At 40.3% G+C, this 23,209-nt stretch overlaps 1 protein-coding gene across 3 annotated transcripts; it reads left to right on the top strand.

The window, feature by feature from the left end:
• The first annotated feature begins 239 nt into the window (after positions 1 to 239).
• Positions 240 to 5,693, top strand: LOC124254929 (membrane progestin receptor beta-like). 3 transcript variants are annotated; one of them, XM_046688772.1, is made up of 2 exons: positions 240 to 360; positions 4,556 to 5,693. In XM_046688772.1, the coding sequence occupies exon 2, from the start codon at positions 4,564 to 4,566 to the stop codon at positions 5,602 to 5,604; it is 1,041 nt and encodes a 346-aa protein (XP_046544728.1). In that variant the 5' UTR covers positions 240 to 360; positions 4,556 to 4,563; the 3' UTR covers positions 5,605 to 5,693. The 3 variants fall into 3 exon arrangements, with proteins under 3 accessions (XP_046544728.1, XP_046544727.1, XP_046544726.1); XM_046688771.1 differs by having other exon boundaries at positions 261 to 414; XM_046688770.1 differs by lacking the exon at positions 240 to 360 and adding an exon at positions 448 to 736.
• Positions 5,694 to 23,209: the final 17,516 nt, after the last annotated feature.

The following is a 23,209-nucleotide window of genomic DNA, read 5'->3' on the forward strand; positions in this document are numbered from 1 at the left end:
TTATGAAATAGGGGTTTTGATATGATCTCATAATAAGCCTTGCTTTAAATGTGTACAGCCGTACCCTACCTATTTGTATTGCGAATAGGGAAACATGTTTCAGTATATAAGGGAAGCGTTTTCTTGTTTGGCGATATTGTGACCTATGTTTAAGCCATTGTTATTTATTGGAAGAACGAAACATATGTTGATACGACGCTATGTGAGTATAACGGGACACATGCTTACCACATTGTTGGAGTATAACGGAACATACAAACAATGTGGAAAGCTATTCAAGGTTAATACGATAGCAAAGTAATTAACTGCGGCCAGTTGGCATGCCCCAGTGCTAGGAATACCTTGATCGCAGGCCTCCAGGTAAAACTTGTATTTACACAGAAAAGGTGTGTTTCCATGGTAACCATGAAACAGGTAGGTGCCTGCCAGGAACTTGTGGCTTGCGAACTGTGAGAGCGTGGAGGTCGACCGAGAGAGAGAGAGAGCGTGCGGGCGGGCGAGAGGCGGTGTGGCAGGAAAAGAAGCCATGAGTGGCTATGGAGTTCGTTTGTATAACACCGTCTCCCGATCCAGTGTTAATGAATTGTTGGGGTGCTTGGATATGTTTTGGTGACGAGGGCAGAGGTCTATGAGCAGTTTTCATGGAGCGTCGGAGGTGGCGGGATGCTGAAAGGAAAATATGTCGCCCTAACCTCTTCCAAAGTCAAACTTACTCTTTTGGCGGAGCGTTGAATATGTAAGTTTATAATAACCAGATGCGTTATGAATAACCTTGTAAAGTTTGACTGTACAAACATATATGAACAATTTACATGTACTTAGCGAGTGAACAGCCGTGCCTTAATTCACAATACAAATGTCATTGTGTTAATCATCTCCAAATCGGCTCTACAGGAGTCCTGCGTTTCAGCGAAGTTTTAAGGTATCGTTTTTGCCTTGAGCCTGTTATCAGTGGCGATGTGGCCAGTGATCTTAAACACGCTTATACCTACCACGTGTATTATAGTGCTAAATCCGTTAATGCAACAGGCGGTTAGAGCTTGTGCTTATCAGTGTTGCAACACACCTGTCGGCAAAATGCCCGTATGTACAGGTGATTTGTAATGCATTAAGTGTGAACATTGTTGAAACTGGCATATAGCTGTCCAGAAAACACTTCTACATTTAAGGTCACAACACACGTACATAACCGTTTTAATTGATACCAACTGGGTGTTTCACTACGTGTGAAGTGAGTTTTCTGTGAACTCCAAATGACAGAACAGGGAAATAGGGATGGTGATTTATCATTTGGTTGGGGAGGCGTGGGATATCCTCAGTATGTCTTCCAGTAAAGTGACACCGCAGACACAGAGGTATCAACACCTGCGCGTGCAATTCCTCGTGACACAAATACAAACAGACATCCAGACAGACATCCAGACAGGCTGTCACATGATAATCAAGAACTGGTAAACGCGGATAATCATTAGGATAATAAGAGTGAGTGAGTTGAGGTTTACGTCGCACTCAGCAATATTCCAGCTATATGGCGGCGGTCTGTAAATAATCGAGTCTGGACCAGACAATCCAGTAATCAACAGCATGAGCATCGATCTGCGCAATTGGGAACCGATGACACGTGTCAGCCAAGTCAGCGAGCCTGACCACCCGATCCCGTTAGTCGCCTCTTACGACATGCAGAGTCGCCGTTTGTGGCAAGCATGGGTTGCTGAAGACCTATTCTACCCCGGATCTTCCTGGGTCATGATAATAAGAGTATGCGTGGCATCATGCAAAGCCTGGATAAGGACACACAATGTAGCATATGCACTGCAAATTGTCTAAAAAGAATTAAAATCAAATAAATTCCATTCATTACATATGACACAGGGATAAAATCGGCATCTACGTACGAATGAAGACCATTCAATAAAGTTTCTGGCGTCTGTAAAATACCGGTATATATTCTACTACATCAGCCAATCAAAGTCACGCCAGGCGATGTGTTGGGCCATTGCATATTGTATGTGAATAACCCTTCCATAACACGTCATTTATATCACACAAGACGATGTATTGGGCCATTGCATATTGTATGTGAATAATCCTAGTAGAACTCGTCATTTATATCCCACAAGACGATGTGTTGGGCCATTGCATATTGTATGTGAATAACCCTAGTAGAACACGTCATTTATATCCCACAAGACGATGTGTTGGGCCATTGCATATTGTATGTGAATAGCTCTACTATAACACGTCATTTATATCCCACAAGACGATGTGTTGGGCCATTGTATATTGTATGTGAATAGCTCTACTATAACACGTCATTTATATCTCACAAGACGATGTGTTGGGCCATTGCATATTGTATGTGAATAGCTCTACTATAACACGTCATTTATATCTCACAAGACGATGTGTTGTGCCATAGCATGTTGTATGTGAATAACCCTAGTATAACACGTCATTTATATCACACAAGACGATGTGTTGGGCCATTGCATATTGTATGTGAATAGCTCTACTATAACACGTCATTTATATCGCACAAGACGATGTGTTGGGCCATTGCATATCGTATGTGAATAGCTCTACTATAACACGTCATTTATATCACACAAGACGATGCGTTGGGCCATTGCATATTGTATGTGAATAACCCTAGTAGAACTCGTCATTTATATCCCACAAGACGATGTGTTGGGTCATTGCATATTGTATGTGAATAACCCTAGTATAACACGTCATTTATATCACACAAGACGATGTGTTGGGTCATTGCACATTGTATGTGAATAGCTCTACTATAACACGTCATTTATATCCCACAAGACGATGTGTTGGGCCATTGCATATTGTATGTGAATAGCTCTACTATAACACGTCATTTATATCTCACAAGACGATGTGTCGGGCCATTGCATATTGTATGTGAATTACCCTAGTATAACACGTCATCTATATCACACAAGACGATTTGTTGGGCAATTGCATATTGTATGTGAATAACCCTTCCATAACACGTCATTTATATCACACAAGACGATGTGTTGGGCCATTGCATACCGTTTGTGAATAGCTCTACTACAACACGTCATTTATATCACACAAGACGATGTGTTTGGCCATTACATATTGTATGTGAATAGCTCTACTAAAACACGTCATTTATATCCCACAAGACGATGTGTTGGGCCATTGCATATTGTATGTGAATAACCCTAGTAGAAAACGCAATTTATATCTCACAAGACGATGTGTTGGGCCATTGCATATTGTATGTGAATTACCCTAGTATAACACGTCATGTATATCACACAAGACGATGTGTTGGGCAATTGCATATTGTATGTGAATAACCCTTCCATAACACTTCATTTATATCACACAAGACGATGTGTTGGGCCATTGCATATTGTATATGAATAGCTCTACTATAACACGTCATTTATATCACACAAAACGATGTGTTGGGCCATTGCATATTGTATGTGAATAACCCTAGTATAACACGTCATTTATATCACACAAGGCGATGCGTTGGGCCATTGCATACCCTACTTCAACACGCCATCAAAGTCGATGAGACGATGAGATGAATTTAGCTACGGGCACGCGAACACTATCATTTGGGACAATAGGTTGGACCATCGCCCATGACTGTGTCCTAAGTGTCATATCATATGTGAAGTGAGTTTGGCTGCAGTGTTATGTACTTATACGACCAAATTATTTGTGGATTTAGATCACCCTTTTCTGTAAGATTTTGAAACTTATTGACAAATGAAAACCACACGGACCCACAACATTGCAATGGTGTGTGACTTGGGCAGTTGTGTGTATTATATGATGATAATGCGATGGTGTGTGACTTGGGCAGTTGTGTGTATTATATGATGATAATGCGATGGTGTGTGACTTGGGCAGTTGTGTGTATTATATGATGATAATGCGATGGTGTGTGACTTGGGCAGTTGTGTGTATTATATGATGATAGGCAGTCACATATCCTCAAAATGTCAATGAATCGGACAGAAACGATGACAAAATTACATCAATATCCACATTATTGTTACAAGGGAAATGTAACAGTTAGCATGTATTGGTATTGTCGTCATGCTTCTATGGACTTTAAAAGGCTGATAATTCAATTACAGACACGATTCAATATGAGCTGCTCAGTAGAGACTGGTCTATGTGTGACAAGAGACCCGCCTGCACTTACTAAACAACTCATTTATAGTCTTCATTATTCTCAGCGTGTAACTGATATGATATCTAATTTGAGCAATACTGTTAGTAATCAATTACAGCCAAAATGAAGCTCCCGTGAAAGCAGAACTACCAGAATATATGAATATGGGAATACAATTCCAATATACTATATGCATTTTATGGACAGCTGCTTCATATACGATCCGCTGTTACATAAACCGTCTTGGGTATATAAGCGATGCTCGTTAGACTCAGGATTACTGTTTGCATCAACCGATAAGCGAATGCAGTTTCCTTTTCCAGTCCACATTTGCTTTTCTAACTGTGCAATAACTTTTCATTAATTTTACAGACGTGTTGATGATGCTGAGGTCGGAGCTGACGTCGCTGATGATTCGGGCTCATCATCTTCTCCGGAAACAGCCGACATTCAAGGCGGAGGAGGTACCGTTGTTGTATCGCGAACCAGGGGTGCTAACCGGATATCGTCTGCCCGGAATGAAACTGGTATCCTACGTCATCAGCGTCCTACAGTTGAACAACGAGGTCGTCAATATATGGACACATCTCATCGGCTTCGTGGTCGTTGTCTTCAAGATCCACTTTCTGCTGGAGGAATTTGGAGCAAACGATTCTAGGATTTTCCCGGTCATCGGTTTCGGAGTCTGTTGTCTTCTTTATACATTTTTCAGCGTGATCGCTCATACTGTTCACTCTATTTCACCACTGGTCCATTACACGTCCTTCCAAGTTGATTATGCTGGGATAGCACTTTATGCCTTCGGGGGATCACTCTCCGTGTTTTATACGAGTACAGACAGTGACACGAAGACCCAGTTGCAGTCGTGGTTTCTTCCAGTAAACTTCACCCTCTCTTGGTTTTGCTTTTTGTGTTGCTGTATTGCGAAGCTGAAATATCGCAGACCATATCCTATCAGTAGAAAGTTATGGCAGGTTATCCCTTATGGCGTCCACTCGCTCCTCACAATGGGCCTCGTCTTCCGCAGAGCTGTCAACTGTTTCTCGGACAACTGTAACGATCCGGGGTTGAGTATGCATAGAACTGCCGTCATTCTCGCCATTATTGCAGCCTTGACCTTTTCAAGCCATCTTCCGGAGAAAGTGTGGCCAGGTCTGTTTGATTTAATTGGTCAAGGACATCAGGTGTTCCACGTTGTCAGCATCTTGCTAACTCTCAAACAGTTTGATGCCGCTCGCTGGGACATTTTGCATTCCAATATTGACTTTTCTAATGACGTCCGACCTAAGTTATCCACAGTACTGGGCGTGATAGCTGGTTTGTGTGCGTGCTGTGTCTTCACCATTCTTGCCCTGAGGCCGTATGTCAGGAAGGTTGTTCAAGGTGGTGACATTTTAGAAGAAACGAAACGAGTCAATTAGTTTGTATAAACTATTTTGTATGTTTTACAGATTGATATCAATATATTTTGTCATACGTGGTTGGCATAAACGATTTTTGTATCAGCAAAGGTTTGTTAATATTTTCTCAGCACACTAGGTACTGCAAAACACTTGCGGTGCAAGGGTTGGAAGTTTAGTGGAGGCAACTGGGAGCATGAACGATGAACTTGAGAAGGTGAAGCAACATCTTACTAGTTCGTGGTTTTACGCCGCGTTGAAAGATATTTCAGTAGTACTACGCGAGGAACCCGCGTATAGCTTACGATGCATCATGTTGGTCCGTCCCGTAGACAATATTGACCACGTAAAATACATCACTACCTTTGTCTTCTAGCTTTGATAAGCCTTGGCATATCAAGATGTAAGTTGTACCAACACATGTCTGGATATCTTTCAGCAATGATTTAGGGATGCCTTCAAGAATTGTCTCATTGGATTCTAGCGATGATGAAAATAATACAAAATACTATTTTAGAGGTAGAACGAAATCTTGTTTGATATCAACTAACTAGAACTTCTGTGAATTGGAAACTGTTGCCAGTGACTGATTTAATATATAAACAATATATATAGGACACATTTTGTTCCCACAATACATATTGTTGACGAACACATACATTCCAGTAAATATCTTCTGAAAAATACCTTAGTAGATCTGTTGTCAAGACTCTCTGTAAGTATGTTCCACGATGTGAATTTCTAATCTAAGACCTAAGGGATTTCCTGCAATAAACACAACTAAATACTGAAGGTGTGCAGAGGAAATTGCTGTTCATTGGCAAAATCGCATCTGTATTGAAACATCATGTCACAAGCGAATATGGAGATATTCCACCATCTCTATCCTTAAGATCCTTCACACTATGTTACAGATGCAATACTTTCCAAAGCAAACCCAAACTGATTCACGGACACACTTCATACAAGAGAACACGGGCCTTTACCAGTCAGAAGAAGGTGGTGTTCTTTGCTTTGGAAGCTCGCGGCTGTTTCATAATCTCCTATTTGTATTCGTGTCTAAATGCGATCTCGTCTCTTGTTAGAAAATATACGGAGATTATCGTATTTCCTATGTTGAGAGTCTGTGTTTATTAATCTTTTCCCCCGCTATATCTGAATATAAAACAAAGTCAAGTGAATGTTTGTTGAAGAATAAACTCGCGCGTTCACAATGAAGGCCTCCAATAATCGAATATTGAACAGAAACCAACAGTTTCAAACTGAGGTTCACCCTCCAGTGGTTTGATTGTTCTGCAGCAGATGGTCATGTTTGTCATAATCGATTAGGCTCGTATGCAGCCGAACGCAGAAAAGCATATTTCCCGAGACGAGGAACTATGTTGTACACATTCTATTGGAGGATGTTATTTTGAATGCACGTGATCGCAAAGAAACCAACCCTCGTGACTCTTGAGAAAATGAAAAATAAAACCCTCCAGTGTACTAGCAAATTGGGTTGACATGTTTCATATATTCCACATGCAATAATATTTACAAAACAATCTCATACCCTCTCATAATGGAGGGTGGAGCCACGTTCCTCAACACGATCTCGGCACCAAGACGGTCGTTTCTTCCATATTTCAACAACATAACCTTCCCATAGTCTCTTCTTCCATAGTTCAACAACATAACCTTCCCATAGTCTCTTCTTCCATATTTCAACAACATAACCTTCCCATAGTCTCTTCTTCCATATTTCAACAACATAACCTTCCCATAGTCTCTTCTTCCATATTTCAACAACATAACCTTCCCATAGTCTCTTCTTCTATATTTCAACAACATAACCTTCCCATAGTCTCTTCTTCCATATTTCAACAACACAACCTTCCCATAGTCTCTTCTTCCATAGTTCAACAACATAACCTTCCCATAGTCTCTTCTTCCATATTTCAACAACATATCCTTCCGACCCGTGAAGATCCGGGGTAGAATAGGTCTTCAGCAACCCATGTGCTTGCCATAAAAAGGCGACTATCTTGTCGTAAGAGGCGACTAACGGGATCGGGTGGTCAGTTTCGCTGACTTGGTTGACACATGTCATCGGTTCCCAATTGCAGAGATCGATGCTCATGCTGTTGATCACTGGATTGTCTGGTCCAGACTTGATTATTTACAGACCGCCGCCATATAGCTGGAATATTGCTGAGTGCGGCGTAAAACTAAACTCACTCACTCACATAACCTTCCCATAGTCTCTTCTTCCATAGTTCAACAACATAACCTTCCCATAGTCGCTTCTTCCATATTTCAACAACATAACCTTCCCATAGTCTCTTCTTCCATAGTTCAACAACATAACCTTCCCATAGTCTCTTCTTCCATAGTTCAACAACATAACCTTCCCATAGTCGCTTCTTCCATATTTCAACAACATAACCTTCCCATAGTCTCTTCTTCCATATTTCAACAACATAACCTTCTCATAGTCTCTTCTTTCATATTTCAACAACATAACCTTCCCATAGTCTCTTCTTCTATATTTCAACAACATAACCTTCCCATAGTCTCTTCTTCTATATTTCAACAACACAACCTTCCCATAGTCTCTTCTTCTATATTTCAACAACATAACCTTCCCATAGTCTCTTCTTCCATATTTCAACAACATAACCTTCCCATAGTCTCTTCTTCCATATTTCAACAACATAACCTTCCCATAGTCTCTTCTTCCATATTTCAACAACATATCCTTCCCATAGTCTCTTCTTCCATATTTCAACAACATAACCTTCCCATAGTCTCTTCTTCCATATTTCAACAACATAAGCCTTCCCATAGTCTCTTCTTCCATATTTCAACAACATAACCTTCCCATAGATCTCTTCTTCCATATTTCAACAACATAACCTTCCCATAGTCTCTTCTTCCATATTTCAACAACATAACCTTCCATAGTCTCTTCTTCCTATATTATTTCAACAACATAACCTTCCCATAGTCTCTTCTTCCATATTTCAACAACATAACCTTCCCATAGTCTCTTCTTCCATATTTCAACAACATAACCTTCCATAGTCTCTTCTTCCATATTTCAACAACATAAAGCCTTCCATGGTCTCTTCTTCCATATTTCAACAACATATCCTTCACATAGTCTCTTCTTCCATATTTCAACAACATAACCTTCCATAGTCTCTTCTTCCATATTTCAACAACATAACCTTCCCATGGTCTCTTCTTCCATATTTCAACAACATAACCTTCCCATAGTCTCTTCTTCCATATTTCAACAACATAACCTTCCCATAGTCTCTTCTTCCATATTTCAACAAACATAACCTTCCATAGTCTCTTCTTCCATATTTCAACAACATAACCTTCCCCATAGTCTCTTCTTCCATATTTCACCAACATAACCTTCCCATAGTCTCTTCTTCCATATTTTCAACAACATAACCTTCCCATAGTCTCTTCTTCCATATTTCAACAACATAACCTTCCCATAGTCTCTTCTTCTTCCATATTTCACCAACATAACCTTCCCATAGTCTCTTCTTCCATATTTCAACAACATAACCTTCCCATAGTCTCTTCTTTCCATATTTCCAACAACATATCCTTCCCATAGTCTCTTCTTCCATATTTCAACAACATAACCTTCCCATAGTCTATTCTTCCATATTTCAACAACATAACCTTCCCATAGTCTCTTCTTCCATATTTCAACAACATAACCTTCCCATAGTCTCTTCTTCCATATTTCACCAACATAACCTTCCCATAGAATCTCTTCTTCCATATTTCAACAACATAACCTTCCCATAGTCTCTTCTTCCATATTTCAACAACATATCCTTCCCATAGTCTCTTCTTCCCATATTTCAACAACATAACCTTCCCATAGTCTCTTCTTCCATATTTCAACAACATAACCTTCCCATAGTCTCTTCTTCCATATTTCAACAACATAACCTTCCCATAGTCTCTTCTTCCATATTTCACCAACATAACCTTCCCATAGTCTCTTCTTCCATATTTCAACAACATAACCTTCCCATAGTCTCTTCTTCCATATTTCAACAACATATCCTTCCCATAGTCTCTTCTTCCATATTTCAACAACATAACCTTCCCATAGTCTCTTCTTCCATATTTCAACAACATAACCTTCCCATAGTCTCTTCTTCCATATTTCAACAACATAACCTTCCCATAGTCTCTTCTTCCATATTTCACCAACATAACCTTCCCATAGTCTCTTCTTCCATATTTCAACAACATAACCTTCCCATAGTCTCTTCTTCCATATTTCAACAACATATCCTTCCCATAGTCTCTTCTTCCATATTTCAACAACATAACCTTCCCATAGTCTCTTCTTCCATATTTCAACAACATAACCTTCCCATAGTCGCAGTGCTAAGACTGCATTGTGGAATTTGCAAAAGAAAATACTAAAAGATTTTGGCACCTTCTACTGTGTTATAGTGCAAATATTTCACTAATATTTCACACACCAAAATATAATAATGATATTTGAAACTTATATGAATTCACAAAGGTACCTATAATGTAATTCTCCTTACGCAAATGAGAGTATAACAACTGTTAGTTATCAACACTAAAACAAAAACACTTATCAAAAACAAACTTTCATTTTTCAGCGTTACAAAAAGAGTAAACAGATACTATTTCTTGGCTCACCCATCGACTATGTCAATCATCATACATATCTTGGAATTCATTTTACAAACAATAGTTCCTTCCAAACCTCTATAAAAGTCCTTTGTGAATCTGCCACTTAGGCAATGCATTTGATACTGCGTAAACGTCGTATCTTGAGAATATCAATGAAATGCCAACTATACCTCTTCCATGCTGTGGCTAAGCCAATTCTATTACATGTATATCCCTGAAAAATGTGGTGTTTACAAAAATGTAAAGTAAAGGAATCTGTTCATGTTTGCAAATTACACGTTAAGAGAAGTACGTTATACATTTTACCTCTATCACATGTCGTATGGTATGCTTTGGGGCTAAAGTCCTTTCTGGCAAAGTACAAAAGCTGTGAAGAATACAAATGAAGTCTGTATAAACAGAAGTGATAAAAATGGATTAAATGTGTGGAGGTCATTTCAATGACACTGACTCTAGCTTAAACTGGTTGAGGGACCGTTCATTATAAATGGCTAGGGAGTGAGGGGGTGATGATGATTTTTGTGGAGAAGCATGTACAATGTGAAGGACTCCCACCTAAAGTTTATGTACAAAAACCAATGACTCCACCCCTAGTGCATGTGTACAAAACTAATTTTGATCAGATTTTGATCGGGGATTTGGTACCTTTTCGCTAAAACTACTGTTTTTGATCAGGGACATGTTAGCTCGCAATGTTTGCGACACGATCAAGTGATATTTAGGTGATGGTGAGGTGATAGTAGCTGGTCCTTTGAGAACTATGTACTTGGGGTCGCTCTGAAGGATTAACCCTTCTGGGTGGTTAAGGATCGTGTGAAGGATGAATTTTCTGGCTGGCTGAGGCCCCCCTGAAGGATTAATTCTTCTGACAGGCTAAGGTCCCTCTGTGAGATTAACCTCTCCTGGTGGCCTACCTTGTGGTCGTGATTCCAATGAAAGATTAACGCTTAATCGCGACTGTTATTCAGGTAAAGCATTCATGCCATCTCGTGTCCGTGCTGTCCGTGAAGGAATGACCCCACCTGGATACAGAGATTTCTTCGAAAGAATAATCCAGCACGGCACCAAAAGTGTGTGCGAGGGATTAACCCCAATCTGGTGTCAGGATTAATCCAACCTGTTGGCAGAGGTTTCCTTGCTAGACTAACCCTACCTGGTGGCAGGGTGTTCCTTGCTAGAATAACCCTACCTGGTGGCAGAGTGTTCCTTGCTAGACTAACCCTACCTGGTGGCAGGGTGTTCCTTGCTAGACAAACCCTACCTGGTGGCAGAGTGTTCCTTGCTAGACTAACCCTACCTGGTGGCAGAGGTTTCCTTGCTAGACTAACCCTACCTGGTGGCAGAGTATTCCTTGCTAGACTAACCCTACCTGGTGTTTTCCTTACAGGATTAACCCTACCTCGTGGCAGAATTTTCCTTACTGGGTTAATGCTACCTGGTGGCAGAGGTTTCCTTGCTAGATAAACCCTACTTGGTGGCAGAGGTTTCCTTGCTAGACAAACCCTACCTGGGGGCAGGGGCTTCTTGGATTATAACCCCCACCTGGTGGCAGAGTTTTCCTTCAGGACTAACCCCACCTGGTGGCAGAGTTTTCCTTCACGACTAACCCCACCTGATGGCAGAGTTGTCCTTACAGGATTACCCCTACCTCGTGGCAGAGTTTTCCTTACAGAATTGCCCCTACCTCGTGGCAGAGTCTTCCTTACAGGATTACCCCACCTGGTAGCAGAGTTGTCCTTACAGGATTACCCCTACCTCGTGGCAGAGTTGTCCTTACAGGATTACCCCTACCTCGTGGCAGAGTTGTCCTTACAGAATTGCCCCACCTCGTGGCAGAGTTGTCCTTACATGATTACCCCTACCTGGTGGCAGAGTTTTCCTTACAGAATTACCCCTACCTCGTGGCAGAGTTGTCCTTACAGGATTACCCCTACCTCGTGGCAGAGTTGTCCTTACAGGATACCCCTTCCTCGTGGCAGAGTTGTCCTTACATGATTACCCCTACCTGGTGGCAGAGTTTTCCTTACAGGATTACCCCTACCTCGTGGCAGAGTTGTCCTTACAGGATACCCCTTCCTCGTGGCAGAGTTGTCCTTACAGGATTACCCCACCTGGTAGCAGAGTTTTGCTTACAGGATTACCCCACCTGGTGGCAGAGTTGTCCTTACAGGATTACTAACAAGTGGTTCATGTGAAGAATAAACACCATCGAAGGTGATGTTTAAATGAGGATTCAAGATCGAAAATATCAACTACTTTTTCATCGCTCGATAAAGTATTCACCATTGAATATCGAAGGGAATGATGCACAGATTATCAAAATAAAAATGCTCCAGCCAGTAGAAGATGTAAAAGTTGTTAAGCAGCTTTTCAAATTGAAACAATAAGTTCACCCAGAAATTTTCACGCGAAAGAAATCAGTTTGAAACTAAAATACTAGTAATAACGAAGATATGTTATACTGTTAACGGTTTATAAATCCATACAAATTACTGCAAAGTGATTAGAATGGTAGCACACATCCAAATGGAAGTACGAAATTCATCGGCAATATGAAACACCATAGCAATGGTGAGAGGAATATATTATGTGATAATAATATTCACATATCAGCAACACTTGTCCATGTCTATGAATATGTTATCATGAAACATAGATCAGACTTACTGCAGGCTGGCATTCTTTATGGCATAACATTTACACCACTTATATGAAGTCAAGTTACCTTTATCTGTTAGTAGGTATCAAGACACCAGTTCATCTCAGGCACTATTTAAGAAATATCGCGATAGAGATATCTACAGAACGGAACAACATGCTAGATAATTGCACATAGTAAATATACAATTACTTCATTGCTTCAGCCCAGTTCACAAACATCAATATACCGGCTGATTCACGCTTTGTGTGGCTAACTGAAATTACGTATTTTCATGTGAAATTTAAGCAGTGATCAGTCGCAACTTGCTCTTAGTCGAGCAACCGTGTATGTTCAGGAGATAATTCACCTTATTTACCTGCAGGTGTCAGTCATCCCGCATCTAATGAGATACAGTTACAGAAGTTTAAGAATATCATGCACGTGTATTCACGAATCGTTAACAGAAACAAAACAGAAAAGATAGAAAATTTTACACTTAATAATCTCTTTGAAATAGTCAATTTTCCATATGTTCTATAAGCAACGGAGAATGCTTTTGGATTAGACATTATTCAGAACTAGAAAGATGATAACAGTTATCAAAATATAACAGAAAGAGGCAGATGCATTGGAAACAAACATTGCATTTCTGTCACACTATTCACTTTGGCCTTCAGTATTAGACAGAATATTATCTTGCCCATTTTTCTCTATGGGATTTGGAGAACCCCACATCCAAACATAGCTACATGAAAAATACCTTCCATGTAGATTCTACTACCGACTTCAGTGGCTTATCCTTACCCGGAAGATTGGGGAGTGCAAAAAGTTTCATTTCGTCATGCACTGAAATACAATAACAATGTAATCTTCTTGCATACACTACAAGTGTCAGAACAAATAAACCTGCTTCATTAATTATCATAAACCAACACTCATTATTTACACACACACTTAACTTAGGGCAAGTTATTTTCGCTACGGGGCTGTACACTGTGCTGTTTCCATACAGTCACCTGAACGTCTATACACTATTCACTTTTGTTAAAACTGTTTGTAATGCAGCCTTTTGTTGCCAAAAGAGTCAGAGGGTGCACATGCATACAGGTAATAACAGATTGTACTCTTATGGGGCGTCAAACCGGCACTTTATAATACATCAACTGATAGGCTAGCGTACCACGCCCATCGTTACCGGGGAGTTGTGCAATAACTGGAGACAACATTAACCCTTGCATGCAGCTTAATGGACATTAGTTGAAATATCTTGCCATATGAAGGATTCACTACAATATACGATTTAACCTATCAACTTCGATGTCGGCATTCATGTACAGGGGGGCGTGGGGTAGAACAGTGGTTAAAGCGTTGGCTCGTCACGCCGAAGACCTGGGTTCGAATCCCCACATGGGTACAACGTGTGAAGCCCATTTCTGGTGTCCCTCGCCGTGATGTTGCTGGAATATTGCGTAAACAGCGGCGTAAAGCTAAACTCAGTCAGTCAGTCAGTCATGTACAGCCCACGGATTCACATTCAACAATACGTCATAAGCCATCACGTGACCTTGGTATCATGACGACACTCACGGTTTACCTATTCTTGCTTGACCCTGGAACTAACATCTTAAATATCTATTTAACCACGTCCCGTGCATACTGAAACAGGCATTTAAGTCATTAATTTTACGTCTGGCTTGCACTTTATGATACCATAAGTATCAAAATACACAGAATGTTAAACAATTTTGCATTGGTAGAATATATCAGCCAACAGGTAGCTATGGGTGGGACGGGTCCAGTTTTTCTACCCAGGTAGCGCACCCCCTATTACCTACCCAGATACCCGTTATGTTAATTCCTGACATCAAATTTGTAAGAAATGCCAATATGTTCTTCAGCTCGGAGGCTAAAATTTCGAGTTTTGCAATATCTTAACAATGTATAAATCTTGAAAGAAAATACAACCTGTTAATCATGAAAGAAAAACATGTGACATTGTTTAATCTATTAGGCTCATGATCATAACGTGTCCGGGTATTGAGACTGGCACCCGGGTCCAACTCATTACCCACCCGTTCCGGGTATCTGGGTTACCCGTCCCAGCCCTACAGGTAGATAGGTCTTGAGTCATAAAACTTTATGTTGGCACGTGTAAACCAAACACCGGAACTACAACAGGGAAATGGTATACGAGGTCTATTAACCTACCTGGATGAATAACCGGCTCAGTACGGGTAAACCGGGTTTGAGTGTACAAGATCTATTGGTATACAAGGTTTATGAAACTACCTGGATGTATACCCAGCTCAGTACGGGTAAACCGGGTTTGACTGTACAAGATCTATTGGTATACAAGGTTTATGAAACTACCTGGATATATACCCAGCTCAGTACGGGTAAACCATGTTTGACTGTACAAGATCTATTGGTATATAAGGTTTATGAAACTACCTGGATATATACCCAGCTCAGTACGGGTAAACCATGTTTGACTGTACAAGATCTATTGGTATACAAGGTTTATGAAACTACCTGGATGTATACCCGGCTCAGTACGGATAAACCGTGTTTCAATGTACAAGATCTATTGAATATCACAATGACACTTAACATAGACATGGACATAGTTAGTTTGGATTTGAATGAGATGGATGTTGAAGCATATATGTCAAATGCGTTCATTATAGTAATTGCCAGCTTTGTTAGAGAAATGGACTATATTTTGTTTAAAGTACCGATGTACGTATTAACTGTTCTACAGCGGGTTTTATGAAACCATCAATGCAAACACATCAGTGAGTGAGTGAGTGAGTGAGTTAAACTTATAGTCACACCGGCAATATGTCAGGTATAAGCATGACTAAAACAATTCTTTTATTGATAATAGATATATATTAGTTATATATTAGTTATATTATAAAATCTGTCGACAAAGGACAGTAAAATGACTAGATAGTCACAGATTGAGAATTTAAAATAGCACGGAACTTTAAATTTAACCTCTATTATGGACAACACAACATAAAAAACTGGCTGGAGATCGGCACATCGGCAGTATTTCAGACATATCGTGACTATAAACAAGTTTTGAATTCATTATAAATACATGCAAATTATATAAGCCTGTCGACGAAAGACAGTAAAGCCAACTAGAATATCACAGACACAATAAATAAAACTAGTATCTATCTCTAAAACTGGATTTCAAATTAGGCCAATACAATATAATAAACGGGCTATAGATCACCAGCAAACGAAGGTAGATCACCATACTAGGGAACCATGGGGACTCACAGTACTTTGGCTACCTGCATGGACCCTAGCTGAATTTACACCATCCCTTTAGCCGCTGGCGATTGTAGTCAAATTTAGCCTTACTTTAAGGTCACAAAAATACTACGTTTAAACAATATGGTAAGTTTAAATTTACTTGGGATGTTTCGAGACTTACATGCCCTCTCAGGAGGACAATAGTTTTACACTACTTCAACCCCCTTCGAAGGTAAAGCCAATGACAATCTCAGTTTGCTGCAAACATATCAGGTTAAACTTATAGACACATGCACAGCAGAAGTAACCAAATGCAAATTGATAAAAAATCAATTATTCACGTCAAAAATAATTTACACAAAACACATAATTATGGCAGAAATACTTAACCAACCGATGTTTTGCAATCCCAATGTTGCATCATATATTAAACTTTTAGCCTTGTGTACTCACATCTCAGTGGATTGCAGCACGTCTGAACAGTAGCAGGTAACCAGGGAACGCTGAACACAAAAATGCAGTTAAATTAAACAGATCACAGATTACAACTTACAGAACGTCAGCTGTTAGTCTTCCCTTACGTATAAGGAGGCATATGTTATTTAACGCTAACTTTCGCGTTCTAGTGTCAACTGTACACACCTACCCCCGACCACAAAATAAATAAATAAAACGAGTGAATACAATAAAATAAGTTGCAGATCCAAAATTTGATATTACAGAACATAATTTTATTTTTATCATTTTATTGCAAACGCATAGTAAATAGCTAAGCTTTAATGTGGACCTGATGCAACATCTTTTGGTGTCGCTTGAAGCTATGTGACCGTATCTCAAACATTCTGAAATGCAGACCACAAAGACTGAAGTTAAGGAAAGATTGGAAGGCTGAAGTATGCTCTCTCCCAAGTCTCAACATTAGTTTTCAATGAGGGAATCAACTCTATGCCTAATAGAGTAACAGTTCTCCTACTGTTGTCGTGTGTACTATTGGCGTACACAATTGACAGGTACTTGTAAATCGTCAAAGTATGCAAAGCACCAAGGTTTTGACCATTCACTCCACTTGTCTCAAATACTTTCTGTGAATGTTAGCAAGAACTTAATCCTGAAGTTAGGGGCTTGGTGGCATTTGTGCTGGACTCAACAAACATATTCATCTTTGTACGGAGTGCAGGTTGATAGTACTGATGTAAGGTTTTGGCTATTTTATTCCCTCAATTAACGTACAGGCTATATGTGGCATAGTCCCACATGTCACTGATACCTAGTGCTTTGATCCAACAGTTCCTGTAGTAATGCTGACATATATGTCACTGGAACCTGATCAGTGGGAACAACTCATCGTGTCGGTCAGTCAGTCAGACTGTGGGGGTCACCTGGCAGGGACAGACTCTGTTTATTCCAATTTCGATATTTCTGTCCCAGTTTGAGCAATTACCACCGACACCACGTACTGACTAATCCCACTCTGAAAGACATTCAACAATTTCATCTCTTCTTCTGAACAATTTCTAACATATGCTTCGACTACATCTACATATAATGATGTTAAAGTTGTGACCCAAAGATGTTGAAGGTTGCTCATAATAATTTAGTCTATATTGGAAAAACTGACGAATGCTGTTATTATCAGCAATACAGACGTCACCTGTGACTTTACGACCAGCTGGATTGTTCCAGTGCTCTGAGGCTTGATGTAGCGGGGACTGCAATACAGAAGTTACCTGTGACTTTACGACCAGCAGGATTGTTCCAGTGCTCTGAGGCTTGATGTAGCGGGGACTGCAATACAGACGTCACCTGTGACTTTACGACCCAAAATTAAGCAGGATTGTTCCAGTGCTCTGAGGCTTGATGTAGCGGGGACTGCAATACAGAAGTTACCTGTGACTTTACGACCAGCAGGATTGTTCCAGTGCTCTGAGGCTTGATGTAGCGGGGACTGCAATACAGACGTCACCTGTGACTTTACGACCAGCAGGATTGTTCCAGTGCTCTGAGGCTTGATGTAGCGGAGACTGCAATACAGACGTCACCTGTGACCTAACGACCAGCAGGATTGTTCCAGTGCTCTGAGGCTTGATGTAGCGGGGACTGCAATACGTTCATATAACTGAACATGAATACATGACACGGTTTATGGATAACAACTTCTTTTTTATTAATATTTTCCACAAAACGTGTCATGTACATGTATTCATGTTCGTCCAACTTCTAAATGCCTTTCAAAAACTTTGAGAATGTTACTTGGGTGTAATGCGTCAAATAGCACGAGGTTCCTGAAAATAGAGATATTGTTGTACAAAACTGATCATGAAATAGTACGTTTGCGAATTTGTAATAGGGAACATGTGGTCTTTTCCTGATTTACTAGGGGCTCTTTCTGGTTGCCAGACATGAAGAACATGAAGAACAAACCTCACCAATCGATACTGTGGACTCTTACTGTTTGTATATTCATCCATGAACCGTGGTGTTTGGGTGTGTTTGGCTTCTATCAGCAACACAGAGTATAGTATTGTCAATTCAACTCATTTAGTCCTTGACAATAAAAACCCTTCAATGAACAATTCAAGGTAACAAGGTTCAAATATTAAGAAAATGCGAACTATATAAACCTTGGTTTCTTGAAATACTGAAATAATTACTTGGCTTTCCGTCTGTACACTGTGAGTGAAACTGATTTGTATGGACGTGAGCTGTCAACATGGGTATCACTACACAATCACATCTAACTGAGTGCATCACAGTGAGCTGTCAACATGGGCATCACTATACCATCACATCTAACTGAGTGCATCACAGTGAGCTGTCAACATGGGTATCACTACACCATCACATCTAACTGAGTGCATCACAGTGAGCTGTCAACATGGGCATCACTATACCATCACATCTAACTGAGTGCATCACAGTGAGCTGTCAACATGGGCATCACTACACCATCACATCTAACTGAGTACATCACAGTGAGCTGTCAACATGGGTATCACTACACCATCACATCTAACTGAGTGCATCACAGTGAGCTGTCAACATGGGCATCACTATACCATCACATCTAACTGAGTGCATCACAGTGAGCTGTCAACATGGGCATCACTACACCATCACATCTAACTGAGTACATCACAGTGAGCTGTCAACATGGGTATCACTACACCATCACATCTAACTGAGTGCATCACAGTGAGCTGTCAACATGGGCATCACTATACCATCACATCTAACTGAGTGCATCACAGTGAGCTGTCAACATGGGTATCACTACACCATCACATCTAACTGAGTGCATCACAGTGAGCTGTCAACATGGGTATCACTACACCATCACATCTAACTGAGTGCATCACAGTGAGCAATCAACATGGGTATCACTACACCATCACATCTAACTGAGTACATCACAGTGAGCTGTCAACATGGGTATCACTACACCATCACATCTATCTGAGTGCATCACAGTGAGCTGTCAACATGGGCATCACTACACCATCACATCTAACTGAGTACATCACAGTGAGCTGTCAACATGGGTATCACTACACCATCACATCTAACTGAGTACATCACATTGAGCTGTCAACATGGGCATCACTACACCATCACATCTAACTGAGTACATCACAGTGAGCTGTCAACATGGGTATCACTACACAATCACATCTAACTGAGTACATCACAGTGAGCTGTCAACATGGGCATCACTACACCATCACATCTAACTGAGTGCATCACAGTGAGCTGTCAACATGGGTATCACTACACCATCACATCTAACTGAGTGCATCACAGTGAGCTGTCAACATGGGCATCACTACACCATCACATCTAACTGAGTACATCACAGTGAGCTGTCAACATGGGCATCACTACACCATCACATCTAACTGAGTACATCACAGTGAGCTGTCAACATGGGTATCACTACACCATCACATCTAACTGAGTACATCACAGTGAGCTGTCAACATGGGTATCACTACACCATCACATCTAACTGAGTGCATCACAGTAGATGTTCACTTCGAGAGATTTTACAGCCGCCACAGCAACTATAGACGAACGAGTGTGGTAAGTTGTCGGCGTCTGAAGACCACGGTTGGCTTGTACTGTCCTGTTCTGTCCAGCACTGTCTGTCATCAGATTGTGAAAATGTGTTACGCAGGCAATAGGATGAACAATGCGAGCACGGTAAAAGCATATTTTGCCAAGTGCTCGGCAGTTTTGTTTCATAAGGGAAGGATTAGGTTTTACCACATGACCTATGGTCAGGATGAAGTTACACGAGATCAAGTGAGTTTAGGGGCGGTGGGGTAGCCTAGTGGTTAAAGCGTTGGCTCGTCACGCCGAAGACCTGGGTTCGAATCCCCACATGGGTACAATGTGTGAAGCCTACTGCTAGTTTCCCCCGCCGTGATGTTGCTGGAATATTGCTAAAAGCGGCGTAAAACCAAACTCAGTCAGTCAGGCAGTCAAGTGAGTTTATTATGGTTTATTATGTTTAATGCTGTTACATCAGGACATCTGTATATTATGTGGGAGCTTGATGTGAGAGAAACAACAGCGGTGAAAGGACGATAATCAGGGCGAATTTGGGGTTCGAATCCACGACTTATATAACTTGGCAGCAGGTGCCAGCAATAATGAATAAAAGGAACCCATGAACACTTAGTATTATGATATACACCTATTAATGATACAATCGGAATCGTACAATCGGCCTTAGTATACATTTTCGAATCCCAGTGTCGCCCTAATATGCTATTGCCTAGTCTGTGTGCACAAAAACATTCTCGTGGGTAATCCGCTGTGATATTACTTGAATGCTGATTGAAGTGGCTTTAAACGAAACACACTCACTCACTTTTTTGGCCCAATTCACAAAGCGATCTTAGCGCTACAATGCCCGTAACTCAGTCACGTCGACATTACCGCTAAGATCGCTTTGTGTCAGTGTGTTCAGATTTGGTGGTCAGGCTCGCTGACCTGGCTGAAACACTTCATTGTACCCCAATTCTCATGATGTCAATCACTGGACTGTTTGGTCCAGACTCGATTATTTTCAGACAGCCGTCATATAGCTGGAAAATTGCTGAGCGCGGCCTTAAACAACAAACAAACAAATTACTAAGATCTTTGCGCAACTGAAGTTATATTTGAGATTACACTATCAACAGATAGATTCCTGTACTTTTGAGGATTAGCCTCACCCGGGATTCGAACCCACGCTGTAAGGGTGAAGTCCCTAATAGAGATGGTTGGTACTGTGACAGAAGGTCCCATAAGTATTCTGTGCAAATTCATAAACACGCTGATGCGCCATAGGATCTTAAAATATATCTGTACATGAACGGGAAGCCAATGTAATAATCTTAAGACCTGGTTTATTTCAGTAGACTGTGAAGCCTAAGTCACCTTACGGGCAACTTTGTTCTCGTTTGATGTTCGTTTGTGTTGGTTAGGCAAGGAGACTGTTTGGCCATCCACATTTGTTTATGTTTCTCATCTCCAAATAAAAAAAAAGCTAAAATAAATAAAAGTTTGCCATCTTCTTTTCCAGCTGGTGACAAAAAATGACCCTACTACAGTACCCGGAACATTGAAAGAGGCTTTTCTTATTGTGAGAATCCTTTTTTCTCAATTTTAGACAGTTCATATATCATTAGATATAAGGACATTATATGAAATCCTGATAGAATGCAAGTATTGACTCTCAATTACATAAGTTATAAAGGCAAGGATTTTATGGATGTAAACATTTTTATTGTGAAGGGTCACGATCATTCACCTTATGAAGGACTAAGAATATGGTTCTAAACGTCGTGACCCTTCACAATAAAAATGGAAGTTGACATCCATAAAATGCCTTCCTTTATCATTCTGACCCAAGAGGATGTGTATTGTAGAATTACATGACCAATGACTGTATCTTCTTGTTTTGGTAACATCATGTTGATACAATATTTTACATGACAGACCATATGCTATCTAGTTATAGCTTTATATTGTGCTTTTCATTCAACTGTTCTGAAGAATACTTTAGCGTTATGTCTGTTCGTTAGGAATGAAGTATGTTTTTGATAACAAATTGAATTTAACCCCACAATCATTCCATGTAGATATGTGTATGCATTATTCATATTTTTGCAAATTTAACGTATTATACTTATTTACAATGACTGAATAAAGTCATGCATGTGTAATGTAATATTAAAGTACACACGCACCGTCATACAGAAATATCAGATAAAATTCACGACGAAATTCACACATTGCATAATGTTCAATGCTTTCACAATTCGCGCACCGCTCCCGGCCGTACTGAATTACATGAATGCAGCCTGATCGGCTTAATACGATATAGATTTGAGTACATATGCAATGAAAATACACTACAGGCTTAAAAGTGTGACATTCAGACATCTAGTGCCAGACTTACATTACCGATTCCAAAACTACAAAACATGACCTGAAACCGATCATCTGATTCCACCGCCTCGCTTCGAATGGCCATTTCGCGATTCATTAATGCAATATAAACAGTCATGGCTATCCCCGGTGTATCATGAAATCACGGAACAAATATTTCAGGACATAACACTTGATATATCATCGGTCAAGGGAAAATATATACTGTCCATATGCACCAGCGTGAACGTTTAATGGTGATGGTGAAGGATATACTGGTTAACTGTCTCTAAGTGTTTGGTAACACGTACAGCTCCCATCGCGCATAAGACATGCGCTGTCAGTTTAAGGTTGGACTGTCCGGATCAGCGCTGCAAGTGGATTAGTGAAGGGAAGATAAATTTTAAAAGATCGCTCATTTTGATGCTTGAGAGACGTTCAAAATATTATATTTTTTAAATTTAAAGTGGACTTTTAAGACACATTTTTCGTTTGATCGGGTTGAGTGTTTGCTATCGGCGACATTTTGTAAAATAAAAAGTTCTGTTTTTGGTTCCGTCGGATGGAAAATTTGGGTCGGTCGGGAGATGTGAAACACAGGAAAATATACGGACG

The sequence above is a fragment of the Haliotis rubra genome, unplaced genomic scaffold (assembly GCF_003918875.1).
Source record: "Haliotis rubra isolate DU_JTF1 unplaced genomic scaffold, ASM391887v1 Scf587, whole genome shotgun sequence".
Classification (NCBI taxonomy): domain Eukaryota; kingdom Metazoa; phylum Mollusca; class Gastropoda; order Lepetellida; family Haliotidae; genus Haliotis; species Haliotis rubra.